Genomic DNA, 18,326 nt, shown 5'->3' with positions numbered 1-18,326 from the left:
AATGAGTGGAGGATAAAAGAGCTTCTTAAAGAAGTAGTAACAGGTCTGTGAGAGCCAGAATTCTTGCTTGTTTGTAGGGTCTCTCACAGTTGACGTGTACCTATAACGACAATCACAGACCTCTTTCATGTTTTTAAGTGGGACAGTTTACACAATCTAAAATATTTAAATTTAAGTGAGAAAAAAAAACCCATTTGTATCAAATCTTTAGCTTTGGAAGAAAACACTGGACAAGATTAAAAGAATTTGAACCTACCTTGACAAAGGCCCAAAAACTACGTCGAGAAAGCTGAAAGTATGGGTTACTTTCATCTGCAACAATGACAACCTAAAATCTAACCTTTGTTATTTTTATTCTAAATTGGCTTAAAAAGGAGAGCTCAGGGTTAGCTGGACTTCCTCCAATTATTTCACAAAATAAGGATAACATTAGATTAAATTATCTATTTGCATCTTTTTAAGGCACCTAAGTGAGGAAAAGTAAACTCTCATCAATGGGGCAATGGTGACCAAATTGCCTTTTTTATATTTCTGTTTTTGATGAAAGATGCTACCACACCATCATTTCATCTTAAAGGTCAGGAAGGTTTTTCTCTATTTGTGAAACCTGATCAGAAGAAGAAACAGTATGATAGCAGCCCCATTTTTCTTCATTGATAATAACCTACTTTGTGTTTCACTCAGGCCAAACCCAGCAAGTATTATTACAAATTATAATAAGACTTTTGAATTATGTAGAAAGCAGTGACACTGTGATTAACGGCCGCCTCACTGATTGCCCTGAGAAGAGTGATCTTTAAATAATCCTCATGGTTCTCTTGGATCGCCATCTGCTGTAAAGTTCATCAGGGGATGTCGGCGATGCATGCAGGGGGGGTGGGGTAGCTCATTAATGCTAATAAACTGATAGCATCTTAATTTTAAGATCACAGGGACACCTTGGGCACGAATCAATAATAGATTAAGATAAAACAAATTGACTCATTAATGCCTTCTTATTGGGTTGCTCATGAATCAGAGAGACAGGTGACATCCAAGTTAAAAAAAAAAAAAAAAAAAAAAAAAGTACATCCTTTATATTAGAATGACCATATTTTGATTTGAATAAAAGAGGACACTTGGTACTCAATGTTTTCTTGAATCTACCTTGTAATGACAAAATACAGTAAGTAAATAAGACTTGCTACACCTCAGCAGAATGACAGAGACTTGTATCTTACCTTAACTTCCTATAGGCTAACTTTCCTCCTTTGGTTTCAAATCCCTTTCTGAACCCCCATTCATGGAGGTTTTATCATCAAGGAGGGTCTTCCTTTTCAATCAAATCCACTGGTATTTCTCTTTGGTCCTCTTTCTCTTTTCCTCATGTGGGATGATTTCATCCAAACAAAGCAGCATCTTAAATGTTTCCGTCATGTGTGAATAAAATTACCGTAATTACCATGCGGGAATGTCGTGAGACAGGTTAGTTTTACCCTACTGATGATGTGTTGTTGCAAAAGCGCCTTAGCTTTTCAGAAACTGGTGGAATTTCTCAGAGAAAATATTAGCGGAGTTACGGTCTTCCCTGGGGAAACCCTGGATAATTTCATCAATTTATAAAATATCTTTGGGTAAGACACAAAAAGAGGACATGTCTGGGTAAAATTGAACATAGGCCTATGGTCACCCTACTTTACTTGGCTAAAACTCTTGATCGCTTCTAGCTAGTTCCCATTTAGCACTGTACGATGTCTTTGCAAATGGGAGAAGCCACATGGAGCCATGTGATGCTAGGCTAGCTCTAATCAGGTGGCTTCGACTGTCAAGGGAAGCTATTGCATTTTTACCTGCCTTGTGCTATTTATCACCAAAAATAGCTCCGGGCTTCACATATGGATGAAAGTGTTGATTAGCATCCTGCATTCATTTGGGTTGATTCATGTCACTTTTAGCAGCTGTCTGCAGAGAAGGATAGTCACTTCACTTTTTAATGAGTTGCTTGCCAGCAGTTATTGAAGAAACAAATGCGTGCTAATCTAGGAGTTTTTCAGTTTCTTGAGAAAAAGCTGTGTTTGCACATAATATTCCTCAAACTGACACATATATACACACATTCTCTAAGCCTGTCTCTAACTTTTTGCTGGTAAAGTCAAAATACCGGGAACTTTTTTAAGAGAAATACGTTTTGGGAGATAATTTGTTTCTGGAACTCTACCAGGTAGAAGTGCTATCAAAGACACACTAATTTTCTCACCTATTAAAAGATCATGTTTGAGAAAACATTATTATTATTTTTAATTTAACCTTTATTTAACCAGTCCCATTGAAATAAAAACCTCTTTTTCAAGGTAGTCCTGGCCAAGAGGCAGCAAAAGATACTGTTACATACAAATACATAAACACATTACGAAAAACAGTTACAATTTAAAAATCTTTGAAAACACACAAAAATCAACATTGTGTCTTTTTGTTAATGTTCATTGATATTGTATAGTTTCATGACGTGCTGACTATTTCTAAATATTTCATGTATTTGCTATTTTTTATTGTTGGCCTAAATGTATTATCTAATTCTAAAGACAATACAAGTACAAGCAACCTTGACTTAATACTTTTTTTTTTTTAGATAAAATGCAATATTTAAAATTTTATTGAGACCGTCTTCCTACATTGTGGCAAATGAGCTGCAATTGTTGTCCCTCCATCACATTAAAAGATATCCAAAGATGCGGCTTTAATAGCAAAGCTGTATAAACAGCTTATCTGAATGTGATTTTCATTTATTTCACTGTGAGCATGACAAACTGCGGTGATAGAATTATTCCATCAGCACGACCTACCTCATTAAATACAGAGCAGAGAGCTTGAGCAAACTCAAATCTATCATGATTACACTGTGGACATCATCAGTGATAAGGACAGAAACAGATGCTCATTTTGGAACCTATCGGGAGAAAGGATGGGGAAAGCACGAGAAGAGGAAGCTTCCGCATAAGATTTGATCTTGTGATTAGATTAATGCATTAATAGGTGTGAGGAAAATTAAATGAAAGTTATAATGACCCTTTTTTTTATTGACTTTTCCTCTCTAATCAAACATTGTACATGTTTTCTTTCAGCTCCTCAAGCAAACACACATTATTTACCATGATATAATGATGCCATCAAGCCATCTGCAGAGCTGGGACCCCCATGTGTGGATGGACCTGCATGTGCTCTCATTAATGCCCTCATGTTGCAATCCCTCTACCTGTGCCAGTCTGTCTGCGCACATTTGGCTCGTCCTCTTCTGTTCCAGATGCTCTGTTATTTATAGCCACAATGAAAAAAGTATCAAACCATCGTTCACAGTCATATTTGCAGAAAGTGAGTCACATTCATTCGCTTTCAGCAAGAAGTGGATACATTTCTCTTTTGAAAAAAAATAAAAACAAATCTATTCTAATCTTACAGTGGAAAATATAGGGCGTTGTGCATGTTAAAATAAACAGCAACAAACCACGTTTGCAAAACGTGAATTTTTTTATATTGCTTTTGACCAGATTTTCAGCAATATTTGCAATTTTTTTCTCGTAATAATTTGTCAATGTTGACTCTAAATGTAAAATCTAAATGCAAGATCTTCAATCTAAATGTAAAATCTAAATGCTAGATGTTCAATCTAAATCTAAATGTTTAATGTTGAATCTATATTTTAAATGTTAAATGTTAAATCTAAACAGTTAATTTGCATATTAACTAAATATTTTGTTTCACCCATTTAACATTTAGATTTAGATTTAACATTTGGATTTAAATTTAGAATTTAGATTTAAGACTTACATTTAGATTCAAATGAAACATTTAGATTTAACATTTAACATTTAGATTTAACATTTAACATTTAGATTTAACATTATATTTTTACAAGGGAAAAAAAAATCACAAATATTGCTGTAAAAGTAAAAAAAAAATAAATAAAAAAATACGTGTTTTAAATGTGGGTTGTTGCAAAAAGTTGCAGTTTATTTTCACATGCGCAACTTAACAATGGGATCCCCATAGGAAAATACATCACAAAACACTGTGCTAAATATATATACCTGATTGTGCCATACATTTCTTTCGAGTGCCTGTTTAAACAGCACAGAGAAATCAAGGCAGGCAGAAGCAGCCAACACGGCAATTACAATTTTTAAAGGGATAGGCTTTATTATTTAGTATAACTTGTTATAAAATAATTTCCTGATTATTTTTTAAATTAATTGTTAAATCTTTCTGAGTACCCCCTGCATTGTGCTACATGTACTCCTAGGTGTACACGTACCCCTGTTTGGGAAGCACTGACATCAGCGAAGTGATAGCTTGGCTAAATCTAGCAATTAGCAAAGATAGAAAGTCTTTACATGAGGCTTTGATTTGCTTGATAAGCTCAAAGTTAATTTCCTTTCTTTGTTTAAATAAGCAAGCACGTTATGCATACTTAAAAATATTCTTGCACCATCCAGAAATAATCATATCTAAAAATAATCACAACAGCCACGTTAAAAATAGACACGCATTCTTTTTCACACATCAAAGTCGTGTGAAGATCAGGCTCCAGTTTTTTTTTTTTTTTTAAATGCGTCAGCAATTTCCCATAATACCTGCTTGACAAAATGGTTTATTGTTGAATTATTGGTGAAAAAGATGCACGGCTGTAAACTTCATTATTTGATATTTAGAGAAACAGTTAATCATCTAGTGGCTTTATTACGTTGTCTTCTTCTCCTGAGCTGTTTACTGCTTCTCTGTCTTATCTCATAATGACTTTCATAGTGAGTGTAAAGACATTGATTATATTTATCATTCCTCACTGACTTTATGTCCCTTGTAAGGAGAAAAAGTTGATATTGTGCATTAAATGTGTCTAATTTGTATTCTTTTCAGAGACTTTATGGAGTGCTTGCTAAATTGTTGAACTGTTTGTCATTATTCGATGAAGAAGATGGATGACACAGTTATTGTAAATGCCTGATGGTTTTTTAACTCTGCTTTGACAATCATTCAAGTTAAAACCTACACTTGCACGTGTTTTGTATTCCTGACATTAGGCTTTTGAAATAGAATTTATGCACGTCGATTGAAACTGTGTATAAAAATGTGCTGGTGCTAAACCCTGAGATGCCATAAAAGTAATTTCCTAAACTTTTTCAGACCAAAGACCACTTAACAACAGATTTGTTTTTACTCCAACAGTATATTGCAAGTTATTATGATATATTATTATTCATATAATTTACAAATGCAAAATAATCTAAACTCAAAGGCATTGTATCAAAACGCTGTTCATTTTCAGTTGAACGCACTTATTATTATGACAAAAGATTATAAAGTGCACACCTGCGTTTCTATAAGGCGGTGTTGCAAAATATCAATCAATCAATCAATCAATCAATCTTTATTTGTATAGCGCCAAATCATAACCAATGGTATCTCAAGGCACTTTACAGTAGAGCAGTCTTAAGGATGGACTCTTCATTTTATGGATACACACATATGCATATATACGTATATACACATACATATGTATCCCACACCCAACATGAATTCATCATGGCGGCAAGGAAAACCTTCTGTTAAGCAGCAGGAACCTTGTGTGGATCCCATTCCTATGATGAACAGCCATCCACGTTATGCTGTGTTGGGTGTGTGCAGAGGAAAGGGTGGAGACAGAGTTGTTGAGACTCTGTAACTCCACACTAAGGATCCCACGGACCTGCAAGACAAAAGCCAGAAGGAGTACAGGAGCAAACACACAAGGGAAGAAGCAGACATAGAGGGAGTGTTTGAAAGAGGAATGGGACCCTCTCCGGTCCCTCTCTAACCTAAATGACCTCTCTCTTAACGCCCTCTCCAACCTCTCTCCAACCGAGCATGCCAGACCCCCCCCCCGGCAGTCTATGCCTATTGCATCTTAATTATGAGCTATGAGCTGGTTCCTAACTAAAAGCTTTATCAAAGAGGAATGTTTTGAGCCTAACCTTAAAGGTAGAGAGGGTGTCTGCCCCCCGAACCGTGGTTGGTAGATGGTTCCAGAGAAGTGGGGCCTGATAACTGAAAGCTCTTCCTCCTATACTACTTTTAGAGATGAATGGAACAACGAGTAGTCCAGCATTTTGAGAGCGTAGTGTTCTGGGGGGATTGTATGGCACTACAAGCTCCTTGAGATAGACTGGTGCCTGTCCATTTAGGGCTTTATAAGTGAGAAGAAGAATCTTGAATTCTATTCTATATTTTATGGGAAGCCAATGCAGAGAGGCTAATACAGGAGTAATGTGATCTCTTCTCCTAGTTTTAGTCAGTACACGTGCTGCAGCATTTTGAACCAGCTGAAGTGTCTTAAGCGACTTGCTCGGGCAGCCTGCTAAAAGAGAATTACAATAATCCAGTCTAGAGGTAACAAAAGCATGGACTAGTTTTTCGGCGTCGCCCTGAGACAGGATAGATCTGATTTTAGCAATGTTACGGAGATGAAAGAAGGCAGTTCTTGAAGTTTGTTTTATGTGAGAGTTGAAGGATAAGTCCTGATCAAATAGAACCCCAAGGTTTCTAACAGTTGTGCTTTGTGCCAGAGTAATGCCATCTAGGGCAGTTAGGCTAGCATAGGTTTCTCTAAGGTGTCGCGGGCCCAGTACAATGACCTCAGTCTTGTCTGAGTTGAGAAGAAGAAAATTTTGGTCCATCCAGGCCCTAATGTCCTTTAGACAGGCCTCAAGTTTAGATAGCTGATTTGTCTCACCTGGCTTCATTGATACATACAGTTGGGTATCATCAGCATAGCAGTGGAAGTTAACAGAGTATTTTCTCATAACATTACCAAGGGGGATCATATAGATACAGAAGAGGATTGGACCTAGCACAGAGCCCTGAGGAACCCCGTAGCTTACTTTAGTGTACACAGAAGACTTATTATTCACGTGTACAAACTGGTACCTATCAGATAGGTAGGACTTAAACCAGTTTAGGGCAGTCCCTGTGATTCCAAGTAATTTCTCTAATCTCTCTAGTAGAATATAGTGATCTATAGTGTCAAAAGCTGCACTAAGATCTAATAAAACCAGCACTGAGAGTCGTCCTTCATCTGAAGCCCAGAGTAGATCATTAGTTACTTTAACTAAAGCAGTCTCTGTGCTGTGTTGAGCTCTAAAGCCTGACTGGAAGTCCTCGAACAGGCTGTTGTTTTGAAGAAATTCACAGAGCTGAGCTGCCACAACTTTCTCAAGAATCTTTGAAATAAAAGGAAGATTAGATATAGGCCTGTAGTTTGCTAAAGTGCTGGAATCAAGAGTAGGTTTTTTGAGAAGGGGTTTGATTACAGCTACTTTAAAGGACTGTGGCACGTAGCCTATTGATAGGGATATATTTATTGTCTCCAACAAAGATGGGCAGACTAGGGGAATAACTTCTTTAAACAGCTTAGTTGGGATCGGATCTGAAAGGCAGGTCGATGGTTTGGAGGATGAAATAATAGAGTTAAGTTCCTGAAGTCCTATATGTGTGAAACAGTTTAGGTTAGGCCTATTTACATTTAATGGTACAGCAGGCCCAGGTGAAGGCAGGGAGTGGCTAATTTTATCTCTAATCTTGTGAATTTTATCGTTAAAAAATGTCATAAAGTCCTCACAGCTGAGGGCTAGAGGAATCATGGGCTCAATAGAGCTCTGACTTTGTGTTAGCCTGGCTACAGTGCTGAAAAGGTACCTCGGATTATTTTTATTTTCTTCAATTAGTGAGGAGTAGTATGTAGATCGACTATGTCGTAAGGCTGTCATGTATTTACTATGGCTTTCTTGCCAAAGTATTCGTGACTCCTCTGTTTTATTGGAGCGCCACATTCTCTCTAATTTACGGGTTGTTTGTTTGAGTGTGTGAGTTTCAGAGCTAAACCACGGAGCTTTCCTCTGACGTTTAATAGTTTTTTCCCTCAATGGGGCAATTGAGTCCAAGGTGGATTTTAGTAGACTAGCAGAGCTATCGACAAGCAGATCCAGTTGAGAGGGGTTATAATTAATATCATAGTTATTTATTGGATGGTGCACTGAGTTTAAGGCAGCAGGAATGGCCTCTTTAAATTTAGCCACAGCACTGTTGGACAGATTTCTACTTGTAACTATTTTATTGCACAGTGCGAGATCCTCTAATATAATGTTAAAAGATATTAAAAAGTGATCTGATAGCAGAGGATTTTCAGGGTAGACTTTTAGTTCATTAATATCAAGGCCATATGTTAGAACAAGATCAAGAGTATGATTTAAACGATGAGTAGCTTCATTAATAGTTTGAAAAAAGCCAACTGAGTCTATTAGGGACATAAAGGCTGAGCTCAGGCTATCACTATCTTTGTCCACATGGATATTAAAATCTCCTACTATCAGTATTTTATCAGAACTGAGGACTAAGTTTGATATAAACTCAGAGAATTCTGATAGAAATTCAGAATAAGGGCCTGGAGGACGGTAAATTATCACAAATAAGACTGGCTGGCAGGTTTTTGATTCAGTATGAGATAAATTTAGAACCAGGCTTTCAAAGGAAGTGTAACTGGCCTTTGGTTTAGGATAGATTAGGAGAGAGGAATGATAAATAGCTGCTACACCACCTCCACGGCCTATGTCTCGTGGCATATGAGTATTTAAATGACTGGGAGGAGTGGCTTCATTTAAACTAACATATTCATCTTGATACAGCCATGTTTCAGTTAAACAGAATAAATCAAAGTTATTTTCTGAGATAAGGTCATTTACTAGTAGAGATTTGGATCTCAGTGATCTAATATTTAATAGAGCACATCTAATGGTTTTATGTTTTGGTGTTTCTAGATTTGAGATTTTAATTTTTTTCAGATTTTTATAATTGATAGCTCTTTTATTTGATTTTATGTTAAAATCATTGTGAAATATGGGTCGGGGGACTGACACCGTCTCCATAAAATAATATTCATCACCATCACAACAGTTGTCATGGCGATGAACACAGCTATCCTGATAGCAATGGGAGGGAAACTGTCCTAAGGCAAGCGCAGAGGGGCGTGGAGGACTCCCCCTCTGTAACATGGTCTCATTCATGAGATGTCATAAATGTGCCATGTTTTCTGATAGTAGAGATGCTCCCTCCAAAGTAGGATGGATTCCATCTCTTCCTATCAGGTTCGGTTTTCCCCAGAAGGATCTCCAATTATCAATGAAGCCCACCTCGTTTTCTGGACACCACCTCGATAGCCAGCGGTTAAATGATGACATGCGGCTATACATTTCATCACTGGTCAGATTTGGTAAAGGACCAGAGAAAATTACGGAGTCCGACATTGTTTTAGCATAAGCACAAACTGATTCAATGTTCACTTTGGTTGCTTCCGACTGGCGACGTCGGGAGTCATTAGTGCCGACATGGAGGACTATCCTATCAAACTTACGATTACTCTTTGCCAGCAACTTTAGATTTGATTCTATGTCGCCCGCTCTGGCCCCTGGGATGCACCTCACAATGCCCGCTGACTTCGCTAGCTTCACGTTTCTCACTATGGAGTCGCCAATTATCAGAGTTTGTTCCCCGGTGAGTGTGTTGTCCTCACAGAGGGGGGAGAACCTGTTTGAGACGTGAACATGGTGGTGTCCCGAGCGGCTTTTTGACCTTCGACTATGCTTACCACGGACAGTAACCCACTCATTGCTGGCCGGGGGGGAGGCTAAGCTAGAGCTAGCACGGTCCGCACCGGCTAGGTCCTGCTTGCTAGCTTCGGTTTTGGTATCAGGGGTGCGGAAATATGACGAAAAGTAAAATATTTACCCTCATTCCTGACAATATTTTAATTTACATAGCTCTGGAGTCCATTGTGAACAGTTTGAGAAACACATTTAATGTAAAATATACTAGTATTGCGCCCGTCGGAGGTACAATATGTATTCATATTGACATTAACTGGAGTTCCACAGTGTGGATGGGAAAATTAATGGGATATATACATCTATATATTTTATTTTGGTTGCCAGAACATCACCAAAATTTAATCAGCTGTTCCTTGACCCATTATCAACATTTCCTGAAAATTTCATCAAAATCCGTTAATAGCTTTTCAAGTTATTGTGTGCAGACAGACATCGTCGCACTGCATTAGCTTAGCATTAGCATAGAATAGAACACTGATGATGAAGTCACTGTTGATGACATCATCAGTTTGAACACTCTTGGAACAGCGATGACATCGCTGTTGATGACATCATCAGAACATTCTGATTTGGAACTCTGATGACATCCCTGTTGATGACATCATCGGAGTTCTAAAACTGTTTGGACAGGAGTTCCACAGTATGGATTGGTCATTTGAAATTGGGTTGGAATGACCAAATGACTCCAAAATTACGGAGGCACACACTCGGGGTACTTGGAAGCCGTTGATAAAGTTTCAGGTCAATCAGACACTGTGTCTGGGAGATATTCGCTCCACGGAGACACACAGACCTTTCTTGCATTATAGATAGATTACAGATGTAGATAATAGTTTTAAAAGCATATTTGCCCAAAAAACTAACGGACCACTTTGTGTTGCTCAAGGACCACCAGCCGGTTATTCTCTAAGTATATACGTATAACATTTCCTTTAAAAAATATATTACCTTCTATATTTGAGTTTACCTCCACCATCACTGATTCTGTCTTATTTTGAAAATGTCTCTACCCTCACAGTTAAAATAAATTATTGTCCTTCATGTCCAGCCCTTTGAGTAGGAACTACAAAGGAAAACATTGGTTTTTAAGTTAAAACGTGTGATTTTGTGGTAGTTTTGTGACTCTGTAAGGCCTAGCAAGGGGTTCTCAACTGGTCCCAACCCGGGACCCACATTTTGCCACAGTCATTAAATCGCGGCCCTTTTTTTTTTTTTTTTTTGGAATTCAGCCAACCAAATGTAGTTTTTCCAAAATTGCTGTTGAAAACACACACACATATAATTAAAACAAACAAACAAACATAAATCTATATATTTTCCTGTGCAACATTCACAGCGTGCCTGTCAAAAGAAAAGTTTATTTCAAAATAAAAGACAAGTCCAACATGAGAGAACTTAAGTATTTATTTATTGGCAGTGTCTATCCGTACGGTTGCCGACATTCTATCCGTACGCAGCGCCCCTCATTGGCCAGTTTAGGTCACGTGACTAAAACTTACCCTAAACCCAACCTTAACCCTAACCGTAAAAATGGTTGCTATATTGGGTTATAACCTAAACCTGACCCCAAGATGCTACGTACGTGTACTTCGGTAATCGTACCAATAACACCGAGGGTTGTCCGTATGGCAACTGTAAAAATAGACACTTTCTTGTTTATTATGGACCAGCTGTCTGCGACCCACTTTTGGGTCCCGACCCACCAGTTGAGAACAGTAAGCCATAGGTTGCATTTTACAATCATGAATGAATAACTAGAGTATGATGAAAAAAAAACACTTTTTTGCTTTTAGAAAAAAAAATATTTTTTGTTATGCCGACTTAAAATATTAAAATATGGAATGTTTGACATTAAATTTATTAACATTTATGATGAAAATAAACTTTGATCATTGCATAATATCTTATATAGTAAGTGAGTAAACCTCGAGCTTACTCATGTGAATAAACTATATTACCAACATCAACAGTTTTATTGACACAACTGTTTCATTTTATAATTACCACCCACTTCTGCGCGCTCCCGTGCGACGACTCGTGAACGAGCATCCGTGCACAGCAGTTAATGGTTGAAGACGGAGCTCATTGTTGCACTGCTTTTTATTCTCAATATCTAAACTCTTTTATCACACAAAGACAGTTTTATATCATCTGTAACATGGAGTCAAAGAGAGTGGAGACCATTTCTGCCCGAGTGGATGCTGCTGCTGCTGGTAGGATTGCATGTGTTTAAATAATAGAAACCTAACTTCTGCTGCACAATATACAGTTTAATTTTGCCTGATCTTGTATCTATTTTTATTATACGTTTTTTTGTTTTTTTTTTTCAATTGGGAAATCGATAAAACGCTTTTTAGAACATTAATTTATTTTATTTTTTATGGTGTTTTTTAATTGGCTAGGTGGTGGTCAATTATGTTAGAACATTTGACCAATGCTCAAACTATTAATCACACGTAAAAGGCAAAATTAAATTGAAATATATGAGTAAACTAATATACAAACTTTTGCCTTCGCTTGAAAACATGTCCACGTGGGTTGTGTGCGCGTGCAGCTTATGCGCATGTGGGAATAATTAGGTTAATTATGCTGCGTTGGTTCTAGAAGGAAGGTAGACGTCATCATCACACCTGATGGTGACATTTATCAGTAAACATCTGATTTTTTCCTGATTCCCAATCAAAACACTCCACCAGCAAGCATTTTATTGTACTGCTTTATGCAAATAGATTTTTTTTTGCCATAATAACACACATTATTGCAAATATTTATTTGTAAAAAAGTGTTTCAATCACTACCATGATGACATATTTGCATTAAAACTGGCAGCAGGACAGACAGATAGTCTCTGTGAACATTTTAAAGAGATAAACACTTCATTCTCATAAATTCTAAAGGATTGACAAACTCACCAAGTATATACTATTATTATGAAGAGTTGTAAAGTATGACACTTTTGGACTCTTCATCAGACTGTCTTGCAACCCAATTAGGGTTCCAAAGGAGCAAAATAATAATAATAATAATTAATAATAATAAATTCCAGTGAATTTCCAGGGGTATGAGCTTGGGGATCTTGGGAATATTCACAAATTTAAACTTTAAATTGAAATTATTTATTGGAATACCTGGAAATTAGTACATTATAAATACCCACTGATATTTTAGATGATGCTGAAATATGTTTTCCCAACTATATTTTAACATCCCTTTTTGGGGTATGCCTTCATTTTTGAAAGATTTTCTGGTAAATTCCCACGGAAAGTGTCCAACTTTTAAAATGACTGGAAAATGACTGGAATTTTGCAACGTGTTTTTTATTGGCAGTAGCTATCCGTACGGTTGCCGTAGCAATATACATTCTATCCATATGCAGCACCCCTATTTAGCCAGTTTAGGTCACGTGATAGGTCAGTCATTGGTCAGTTTAGGTCACGTGATGAAGACTAAACCTTACCCTAACCCTAAAAATTGTTGCAATATAGGGCTATAAGTAGGGCTGGGCAAAAAAAAAATCGATTTAATCGATTAATCAAATTTGTAGATAACACCGATTTTTATTTTGCATATTTGAGTTTTTAAAAAAATCTAAATTTTTTTTATTTTTTAAAATTTTTGAATTATAATTATTTTTTTTGCATTGTGATGTGAGCCAGCCCCTTCTTTGTTTACATGTTTTTACCCTTTGAGGAGGCTATATGTGTGCCACAGGCATCTTTAGTTTTTTATTCGCACTATGCTGAGATGCTAAGGGAAGAGTTTATTATTTTTTTAATTGTAATGTTATATGTTTTAAAATATGGAGTTATCTGATTTCTTAATCAGACAATTTAAGCTACTGTGAAGTTGCTGTTGCTTAAACCTGGATTAAAGCTTGAAATAGTTGAATGACAGAGCCTCATTTACTTTTTATGTTACGATTTTCTATGTATTTTAACTCTTGAGGACAATCACAGCAATAAAGTTGCACTTCTGACAATATATCTGATGTCTGCCGTCATTTTAAGTGCATTAAAAAATAAAAAATAAATCGTGAATCGAAACTCAAATTTTTCTTTAAAAAATTGGAGTTTTTTTTTTTTTTTAGGCATAATCACCCAGCCCTAGTTATAACCTAACCCTAAGATTCTACGTACTTGTCTGTAAGGCAACTGTACAAAAACACTTTCTTTTTTATTTGTTATTTTGAATGGATTCTTATGTTTGGATATGATAGTTATTTGAAATTACTTCCAAATTTTCCTTTAACTCCAATAACACAATTATGTTATCTCAATATTTCAAAAATGAAGTTGAAAGCTTAAGTGGAAATTTAATTGACTAAAAGATTGTGACATTATCCTGGAATAGTTCATATGAATCCACAGGGATTATATAATGAAAGGTTTGTTTCAGGGTTTAAGTTTTGCCTTTTAATTTGATGTAAAGACGAGACAATTTGGACAATTTCATGCTCCCAACTTTGCGTGAAGAGTTAGTGGATGGCTCTTTGTCACATTTATATGAACACATTCTTAAAATTAAAACTAGGGATTGACCGATATGGATTTTTGTTTTTAATACCAAGACCGATTTTTTTAATTTTTTTATTTTTTTCCGATCAGCCTTAGCCGATGACCGATACGGACTGCCGATTTTCTTGAGCCGATACTACTTTTGCTCCCTCAATTTACATCATTAAAAATGACACAATGATGATAAATAATGGTATGAGTCTCAATTTTAAAACATTTATTGAAATCAACAAAGGTGAGGTAGACCGACAACAAGTAAAAAATATTTCACAAATATTAAAAACGGGTGATGTAGAACAATATTTTTGCTCTCTGTAAATAATGCGGCTTGGCGAACGCAGCAGCCTGCATCGTACGATGCCGATACACGTAAAAAAACGCAAAAATCGGCCGTTGTGTCGCTCCATCACCACTTAAAACGTGTAGAAAACATTCCATAAAGGATCTTAGCGGTTTGGGCCAAGTCATATATAAACACTTGTTAGATCTCAGAAACTAAGCAGGTCTGGGACTGGTTGGTAGTTTGATGGGAGACCACTGAGAATTCCAGGTGCCACAGTGGGGGACAGTCGCCTCAGTGGTATCTGTCATCGTGTCCTTGAGCAAGGCACTTCACCCACATTGCCTAGTATGAATGCTGTGTGTGAGTGTTGGCAGTGTCTGGTTGGAGGGGCCGATGGCGCACTATGGCAGTTTCGCTTCCGTCAGTCTGCTCCAGGGCAGCTTTGGCTACAATAGTAGCTTACCACCACTAAGAATAATGCATTAATTCTGTAAAGCGCTTTAAATGTTTAGTCTCAGTTTAGTCTCCTTTGACTTGGAGAAAGTTTGTTAGTTTTGGGATTTAATGTGACGCAGCATCCTTAGTTTTATCGTTACCATATATTTCCCTCCTTTGTCACAGTCTAAAGCCCCAGTCCTCTTTTCTCGCTGTCGACTGTCCTGTCTATCTTTCCCTATAGGGAAGTCTTTCTCACAGATACCAATCACCCATAAAACTGCTCTAACCATCCATCCATGCTTCCTTAGTGCAGGGATTCCTTGCATCGGTGCCTTGGAGCTCTTTCAAAATCGCAATAGTAACTTGTGTCAGTGCTTGCCAACAGCTTCCTTCGACATTTATTTCCTTCAGTGCAGCATATGTGACTTTCCCTCCCAGTCCATACACGAAACACAGCCTGGAAGGCTCAACATTACGATTCAATGACTTCTGGAACCAGGACAAGTCATTCTCCTGCAGTTTGCTCACTGACTTAAACTGACCACTGTTTACTCATATTAGAACTTGTTTTTTAACAATGATGCCTGATATTAAGTAGGGCTGAACGATTAAATGCAATTGCGATATTATCGCGATATCATAAAATGTGATTTTCTAATCGCAAAGGCTGCAATTTTTTTTATTTATTTTTTTTATTTTATTTTTTTTCTCGTCCTGTTAAGTTCAGAGAGTGTTTAAGAAGTGCAGTCCACATGAAGTTAGTCAGATGTGTTGAAGAGGTAAAGCCGCAGATTTGTTTGCTTTATTGTTGTAATCTCTGCTTGAAAATGTATACTTTATATTTATTTAAAGTAAAAATAAATCTGAAATTGTTTATTATGAAACAGATTGATTTATTGCTTGTGCTCATTGAAAAATACATGACAAGAGGCCCTTGAAAAAATAATCCCGTTTTAAATCGCAATTGCAATATTGAGGAAAAAAAAAAGCAGAATTAGATTATTTTATTTTATTTAAAATCGTTCAGCCCTAATATTAAGCTGGGGAAAAAAAAGAACAGCCTTTGTTTGTATTTGTGCTTTTAGTATTTGTATTAAATATTAGATTGGAGCTCATTAAACAGAATAGCAGCACCTGTGTGTGTACATGAAACTACACACACACACACAACATATGGCACTTATTAATAACAGAATCAGTCTAAATATTAGGACGTGTACGTGTGTTTTCTGGTAGCTGTGTGTACACAACAAAGGAAGGCAGACTTTTTGAAGCTGCTGTCAGACAGGTTTAGAACAAAGTCAATACTTGACAAGCTGTGATGTGTTACCACTGCAAAGTGTGTTTGTGCTCGACTGTTTCAAAGTGTGATCATGAGACAAATATTAATATTCAGGTTCTTTCACCCCCTTTTTTTTTTATTTTTGGTAATAAATCTTGCCACAGTTCCCTTACGTACAGTAAACATCTCATGTATAAACTTAAAAAGGAAGAAACCCAATTTTGCACAATTGGAACTTCAGTTTTTCCCACAAAGGCATCTGTATAAAAATAAAAGGTTTGTAGAAATGTACAATTCTTTTTGAAATAAAATAACACCAATAAATTCAATAAAAAAAAAACTCAAACTGAGAAAATAACATTAATTCAATGCTGTTTTAGCATTGTGCATTACGTTTAATCTGATTGGTCGGCTATGATGTGATGCATTTGATTGTAGCTTAATAATTTCATTGTTTGTAGTTTCATAATGTCCGTTGATCATCGTAAAACAAAAAATCATAATTGACTCAGTAATGGTTGGGTGTAGAAATGTAAGTCACTACTTTCCTTCTTTTAAAACATACTTAAGTACAAGTAAAATTACTGATTTAAAAATATACTGAAGAAAGTACAAGTACCCATAAAAGCAACTCAATTAGAGTAACGTGAGTACTTGTAATCGGTTACTTTCACCTCTGGAAATAGGCGTAGATTTTAAGTGATATTAGTCATAATAACTTAGTTTGCAATAGGGATGTCCCAATAAAACTTTGTCATTTCCGGGGCGGTGTGTAGCTCAGTGGGTTGAGCGCCCGCCCCATGTACGGAGGCTGTAGTTCCTCACCTGCAGCGGGTCCAGGTTCGATTCCCGGCCTGGGACCCTTTCCTGCGTGTCATTCCCTGCTCTCTCTAACCCCCTTCCTGTCAAGCAACTGTCATATAAAGGCCACTAGAGCCAAAAAAAATCCTTTAAAAAAAAAAAAAAACTTTGTAATTTCCAATATCCCACCGATACTGCAGCCTTTCGAATCAGCCGATACCGATATTGATCCGGTATCAGCATGAATCATACATACTTTTATTACTTTTTTTTTTTTTTTTTTAAATAAAAAAAAAAAAAAAACTCATTATGTAGTGTGGAATGTTAGAAAAGGCTTGATCAAGTGATGAAAAACTGACCTATTTATTATGAACCAATTGGTTACATAGATTCTAACCTTCAACATAATATCTACAGTTTTCTACAATTGAACAAAAAAAATAAAAAATGGAAACTTGACGCCGATGTTCGTTTTCAGGCTGATATCAGACCGATATCGGATGGGGACAACCCTAGTTTGCAGTCGTCTAATTGTGAGTTCTTGCTTTTGAATAAGGTTCATACTGTATATCTGTTGGTTTCTAATTATTATTAGTTTTTAATCATGTTTCTATATTTTTCTATTTTACTGTTAAATTTCCAGGGTTGTTTTAAGATACTTCACGTCATGAACGTTCCTGTTGCTTTTCTTGGCATTCTCCAGAATGTTGTTTATAACATAAATACACTTGGTGGGGGAATCTGCTTACATGAACCATCTGTTTGGCAATATTGGCCAAATATGTATAGGAAAGGAGAGTCAGAAGTAAAGATGAAGAAGTGGAGCAGCCATTGATGAGCAGTGTGTTACTGATTGATACTATTAGAAAATGTTTAATAGAAAGTGTTTGTTGCTTATGGCTATGGAAGGCTGTATAGATGTTTGATGTTCCACCCACAGTCATGTTGTTTATGCCATATATTTGCTCCATATGACTTCCCTGCATCAAGTGCCAAATGACAAGTTCCAACTGGGTGGCAACGATCGGCCTCAGCGTGCAAATATGCTTTTCTTTCTTTCTTTCTTTGTGCCAATGTCACACTGAGGAGGAATTATATTCTCTGGACACAAACAAAGATACACTGGCCTGGTTGGTATTTGTTTCTGTTGGTACCGAGTTTGTAAAGCACACAGAGCTCACGCAGTATAGAATTATTATTTCAAATACACAACAGTTATTTCATAATATGAATTCAATTTAATTATTATAGTTAGTTTTATATTAGGTTAGATATTATTTGAATTTACTAGTCTATTTCATGAGTTTCCTTTTTTAATGGGCATCTTTCTTTTGACACTT

General features: G+C 36.5%; 1 protein-coding gene across 1 annotated transcript in view; it reads left to right on the top strand.

Moving 5' to 3' along the window:
* Positions 1-11,738: 11,738 nt before the first annotated feature.
* kcnip4a (potassium voltage-gated channel interacting protein 4a) overlaps positions 11,739-18,326 on the top strand; it is a 168,091-nt gene continuing 161,503 nt past the window's right edge. Inside the window, exon 1 of the mRNA XM_028474277.1 lies at positions 11,739-11,877. Within this exon, the coding sequence (XP_028330078.1) occupies positions 11,827-11,877 (51 nt within the window). The 5' untranslated portion in view covers positions 11,739-11,826. The remainder of the gene's footprint in view (positions 11,878-18,326) is intronic.

This window comes from Gouania willdenowi, chromosome 18, assembly GCF_900634775.1.
Source record: "Gouania willdenowi chromosome 18, fGouWil2.1, whole genome shotgun sequence".
NCBI lineage: Eukaryota > Metazoa > Chordata > Actinopteri > Blenniiformes > Gobiesocidae > Gouania > Gouania willdenowi.
Note: the sequence above shows the minus strand (reverse complement) of the source record. Positions and strands in the feature narration are given on the sequence as shown.